The sequence below is a fragment of the Semicossyphus pulcher genome, unplaced genomic scaffold (assembly GCF_022749685.1).
Source record: "Semicossyphus pulcher isolate SPU_LCO1_2020_fin unplaced genomic scaffold, fSemPul1.0.p SCAF_14, whole genome shotgun sequence".
In the NCBI taxonomy this organism is placed as follows: domain Eukaryota; kingdom Metazoa; phylum Chordata; class Actinopteri; order Labriformes; family Labridae; genus Semicossyphus; species Semicossyphus pulcher.
Window position 1 is genome coordinate 28,914,072 of NW_027211648.1, and position 6,000 is coordinate 28,920,071.

At 44.0% G+C, this 6,000-nt stretch overlaps 1 protein-coding gene across 1 annotated transcript in view; it reads left to right on the plus strand.

Annotated features, from left to right (window-relative positions):
• ccdc88c (coiled-coil domain containing 88C) overlaps window positions 1–5,776 on the plus strand; it is a 52,352-nt gene extending 46,576 nt beyond the window's left edge. The window contains exon 31 of the mRNA XM_069661307.1: window positions 4,882–5,776. Coding sequence (XP_069517408.1) covers window positions 4,882–5,637 — 756 coding nt within the window. The 3' untranslated portion in view covers window positions 5,638–5,776. The remainder of the gene's footprint in view (window positions 1–4,881) is intronic.
• The last annotated feature ends 224 nt before the right edge of the window (window positions 5,777–6,000 follow it).

Consider the following 6,000-nt stretch of genomic DNA (forward strand, 5'->3'; position numbering starts at 1 on the left):
AATAGAGTTAAAATAACGTTTTTATAAGAAAAAAATTCTCTCTGCGATACCCCAAAAAGCGTCTTGACTTTGCTGCAGGCCCATATGTCAATGATATTCTAAGGAGGGGTCTCTGATGAAGTCAGGGAACACGATTAACGATCTGAGGATACAGTGAAAAATTGAAAGAAAATTTAAATCAGTATAATGAATGAATGTGATTAACACTGATTCACACCCTTACATCAAAGGATTTTGTTTCACAATAATTGACCAACATCCGATATTTTAATGTCGACTGGACACACGCAAATAATTTGTTCTCAGAAATAGTGTCTTCCCCGTGTCTTGCTCAGAAGGCAACTAATGGAAAGTTGGAATTAAATACAGAGAATAAGAATGTACTTGAGTGAGGAAGTGTTAAATGTAGAAATACAAGATGTGGCATCAGTTACATGGTCCTACTCACGTCCTCTGTAACTTCAAAGACAAATTGTATGAGGCGATACAACTTTGTCAGTGTGTTACAGTTCCTTACATGAAATGTCTACGCAGATTGAACTCACCATTAGCTTTAAAAGAAACAACAGATCCAGTCATATAAAGCTGTCGTGAGCAACAGAGAGAGAGCAGTATTAACAGTCTGTAAATAAGGTGTGCCCTCCCTTAAGATAACAGGATTAGTGTCTGTTAAATAATAATGCCAGCAGCTGTTGATCATTCTGATTTCAGCTCTGAAACTCTCCCTGTTAAAACACAAATTGGTGGATTCTTTGCCCTGCAGATTGGAGGCTGTGACTTTCGAACTGTTTTGATAAATCAGGCTTTTGATTCCTTTTCATCAGAGCCTGAAGCCCCTGAAATCTGAGATACAGCAGAGACGTTCATAAAGAAAAGTCAGCCAGGCCATGAAAACAAAACTGGTACTTGTCCTGTGTGTCCAGGGTGTGAAAATCTGCAATAATGAAAATGATTCAAATCTATAGAAAATAAAGAATATTTAAATGAAATCAGGGGGGAAATTATGCCGTTAATCTCAAGGCAGATGGCAAAGAAAGAAGGAAAAATCCTGGTTTCCAGTGACATATTTTCTCCCTGAAAGCTGTGTGTTTTCTGCATCCAAAAATTAATGTATATGTTTCTGCGGGGTGGCCTCAGAGACCATTCAAGGAGAGACCTCTGAGTATGGCTATTATTAGTGAGGATAAGAATAGTGACTGTAGAGTTATGTTTATTCACAGCTTGACACTGTGTGGGAAAAACTAAAGATCTAATGGAAAATCAGGAGATATGTTTTAACGCTACAAACAATCTGTTAGAAAACATATCTCATCGCAGAGTTACACATTTGAGTTATACCAGGCGCTGGTCGAGAGCTCTGCACGGGCCAAAAACTGCAGCGCTGGCCCGAATCCAGCCCGACAAAATCTGTCATCAGCCTGACGACACAAACACACACATGAACACACACACGCTACTAAGGCGTTTATTTATTATAAGCTTCAAGCATAGTTCTGCAGACCGATTGTCCGTTTCACATTCAGTAGGGAATAAAGCAAAGTGATTCAACAGCAAAAATAAGTCAATAAAGTTCAACCTGTCTTTGATGTTAAGCACTCATTAAATTAATTAAAGCTGTAGTAGGCAATTTATTTTAACATTTTTGTCATATATGTTGAAATTGTCTTTATATTCAGTCAGCTATCAATAAATCAAACAGTCTGGAATGACAAAAGAAAGCAAAACAAGGATCTGTGGTCGTCACAGGCCTGTAGAACGTTTGTTGCATGCACCAATGACTGTATGTAAAGATGAACCACACGTCTCCACCTGTTTTGGTTAAACAAAAGTGAAGCCAACATCCCTCCTGAAATCAGGTGCTGCCATCTTGCTCATCTGTATCCAGAGTCTGTGCAGAACAGATCGGCTGGTGGAGCCGCAGTATCGACGTCCCACCCCTTCCTCTACCCGAAACACACCTTTACCTTGTGGCCCTGACGTGTTGGAGCCCTCAGGTGGGCTCAGTCTGCAGCAGAACAGCTTCTTGTTTCGGTCTGAAGCAGATATTAACGCTTATGGAAAGTTCAATGACTGTAGTGTTAGTGTTAGTTACGTCTCCTCTCGCCGTTCCTCCTCTGCTCTGCTATTAGGGAACAGATCGGCTGCAGGAGCCCCATTTGTCAACAGAGCTGTCAATCATGAGGCCACACCCCCTTTTTATAGCATCAAATCAAATTATAATTACAGAAACCATGTTTGAGAAAAATGTATTTGACTCATGTCCCATCTGTTAACATGGAGGAGGCGGGCTTTATGACCTATACTGCAGCCAGTCAGCAGGGGGCGATAGAGAGGGTTTGGCTTCACTTTTAGGGAGCTGTCATGTCGGCCATCTTTTTATACAGTCTATGGTTTGCACTCGAGCTGGAGCCTTTCACAAGCGAAAAAAAAGAGCTAGTTTCACAAGAATGGCAGGAAAAGGTTGTTGGATTCAGTAACGATGCTCCGTTTTGCTCCATAATGTCTCCTGGATTCATGCTCTACCAGAGGCAGAGCAGGTTCGTGTGTTTGGGGGGGGGGGTTTAGGCTTTTCCCCTCTCGGATACTTTAAAAATGTAAAAGTCCAACGTGAGTCAGTCTGCTACAAACAGAATTTCAGGCTCAAATCGACTCATCTTTGCAGGAATCTCTGGTCATTATTAAATAGATAAATGCAGTTCAATCTGCCAATCATACTTAACACTACCGAGCAGATCACACAGCTGGCTCATGAAGTGATGAGCAACATAAAGTAATTACAGACTCACTGTCCAAACATGAAAGTACTTCTCACCTCTGATCAGACTCCTGCCTAAAAATCTTTCATCCCAGCCTGTCGTCTACACATCTGTGGACTGAACCCGACCTGTGAAATCAGCGTGGGAATATAACTCTCAGTGAACAAAAAGATGTCCTGTTTTCATAGAAGAATTTCAACAGCCATAATAATTCTTATTGATTACCCTGCAGAGAGGGAGCGGCCTTTATAGTGTCCTCTAAAACAACACACACTCACACGGCAACAAAGTATTTAAAACAGGATGCTTCAGGCAGCGACACAGAGTTTAAATCAATATAATGAATGAATGTGATTAACACTGATTCACACCCTTACATCAAAGGATTTTGTTTCACAATAATTGACCAACATCCGATATTTTAATGTCGACTGGACACACGCACAAGTTCGTTATTCATTCCCAGAAATAATGTTTTCCCCGTCTGTTGCTCACAAGACGACTAATGGAAAGAAGGAATTAAATACAGTGAATAAGAATATACTTGAGTGAAGTGTTATTTTTAGAAATACAAGATGTGCCATCAGTTACATGGTCCTACTTACGCCCTCTGTAACTTCAAGATTAAATTGTATGAGTCAGTTTACTCTGTTACAGTTCCTTACAAGAAATGTCTACACAGATTGAACATCCTGTTAAACATGTGACATATATAACAGCAATGATCATTTTACATATTACGGTTGTCAAAACTTTCCATACCACATTTTAAAACGATTCAATCTTTCGTTATTTTTACGTTCGATCGAAGGTATCGAAGTGTTGAAAAGCAACAGATCAATAGTCAGATTTTCATCCCAAAGCTGCCACAAGTGAAAGAGAGCAGCTGTGGTCGAGCCACATAGACAGGAAGTGAAGAGGGCGAGCGCCGTTATTTTCTGATTGTTTCACAGCGCTTAAACAAAAAAATAACAAGTCGACTGTGTGTGTCTGTCTGCGCCCTCCTCCGTCACACTTGCAGCTCTGATACAGCAAAGACACGACACAGCGGACTGTTCACATTCACAGAACGACACATGAAGACGTTTTGCCATACAAAGGTCAGACCTTAGCCACGATGGGGGAGCGGCCGCACTGCACTGTCGCTCCAAAGTTGTAGAAAACATGGCCGCTCTAGGATCGGTTATTCGGCCTTATATGTACGAGCCAGAATCGCCAGGAGGTATCGGGATGGTAAGCTGAAAACTTGACTACAGGCTTGTGCATGAATGCAGCGGAGCAGAGGTGAATGACAGTGAAGACGTTGAATGATGATGGTCGATTTCAGGGAAAGCAAGGTTCTACGTAGAAACCTGCAGCTGTTCTGAACGGCTCATTTCAGAGGCGACCTTTTTAAACATGTCATTCTGGAAAAACACGGAATTATGCAGTTTTCAGTTTTTCACTGTGAACAATAAACACCCAAAAATCTGCAACCCATTCATCATATGAGGATATCCATTCAAAAGATCTGGCCCCTTTAAGCTTTGAGCCGCCACCACCTCCCTGAGCTCCTGTCGTTCATGGTGTCTTCACGTCAACACGCGCCAAACAAAGGCTCCTCAGTCGTCTGGAAGTGGTTTGGTTTTGCAGCGTCTGTCTTTGAGCAAACCGCTGTCCGCTGTCAAATTTGTCTGAAGGCTGTGGCAGCTAAAAGCACAACGTGTCACGACTAATTTATTCTAGCATCTTAAACAGAGACAGCCGAGTGGTAGATGTGTGTAAGAACACCATTGTTTTAGGGATTATGATTGAGGCTTTCTCACCTCAGCAGGAAAATTATACATTATACTTCAAACATGAATTAAGTTCTCATTTATAAAATTACCACAAACTAATTTGCAGAGAAAAGCTGGAGTCTTGTAGTGTTATTCACCATACAGGTGTTATAGTCTGTGGGATATACAGTAAGCACTACACGGAGGAAAGTGGTCCAATCAGCTGTGGTTTTTCATGGTATTTGCTCATTAAAAGCACCTCATATTAACATGAGTAGCATGATATTTTTATGTTTCACTCAGTGATTGTGTAAGAGTGCTTGCTACTGTTAAAAAAATCATTAATTCTCTTTTATATTATTTTCTAGGTGTCGACAGGAAGCAGGGAGGACTTGATGACCGACTATTTCACCAGAAGTCCCGCCCCCTCGGTGCCAGCCGGCAGGGATCAGGTGACTCCCACCAACTATGTCACGCCCACCGTACAGTCTTCCAACCAGAGGCCGGGTCAGAGCGTCAAACCCTCCCCTCGCCAGCCTGTGGGCCAATCCCCCGCCTCCGGCCCACCTGTCACTCAGAGAACCGGCCAATCACTGAGCAGAGCTTACAGCCTGGCCACAGCTGATTTGCTGCGCTCCAACGGACCGGACAGCTTCCGTGGAAATGAAGGCCAATCAGATGTGGTTGTTCGTAGACAAGGGGGAGGGGCTAACGGGAGGGAACGGCCTCTTTCTGCTCGTCTGGCCGGTCCGACCAATCAGCACGGAGACGGCAGCTTCCTGAACCCGCCCATTCACCACTCGTCCTCGCTCAACCTGCAAACGGAGCGATACGCAGAGAGGGAAAGAGAGCGAGGGAGGGCTCGGGTCCCCGGGAACGGCCCCCACCAACACAGAGGAGAGGTCGCCATGGTGAGCCCCGTCAGGGCCGTGCCCGCCACACGGCCCGATGACACCTCCGAGCACACGGAGGTGAGGGAGGGGCGGCCAGGTGACTCCGCCAACTTAAAGAAGGAGGGTGAGAGAGGGAGGTGTGGCTCTACTGAACGCCCAAAGAGCACGCCGGCTTCCCCTGACCCCAACAACGACCCGCAGACTGTGTGGTACGAGTACGGCTGCGTCTAAACGCTGAAACTGTGGGTGGGGCTGTGACTAAAGACTGGAGCTGAAAACTAAAACTACAGTCTGCTGCGGCTGAACACTGGAGCTTTACGGGACTCTGTGGATTAATACTTCTGCTCAAAGACATCACCTGGAAATCTGTGTAAATCCTGGAAAACAAGGCCTCATTTTAAAACATCTCTGCAACTTAATTCCACGTGCTGCCTGCCATTACAGCTGATTGAAACCGTTTCAGCTCGCATGTTTCACCTACCTGCGATTTAATGTACAAACAAACAATTGCTCTTGAGCTTCTGGATCAGTGGAGTCCTTTTCCTCTCTCCGTTTTTCATCAACACGCTGAATCTCTCTGAGACAGATGCAATA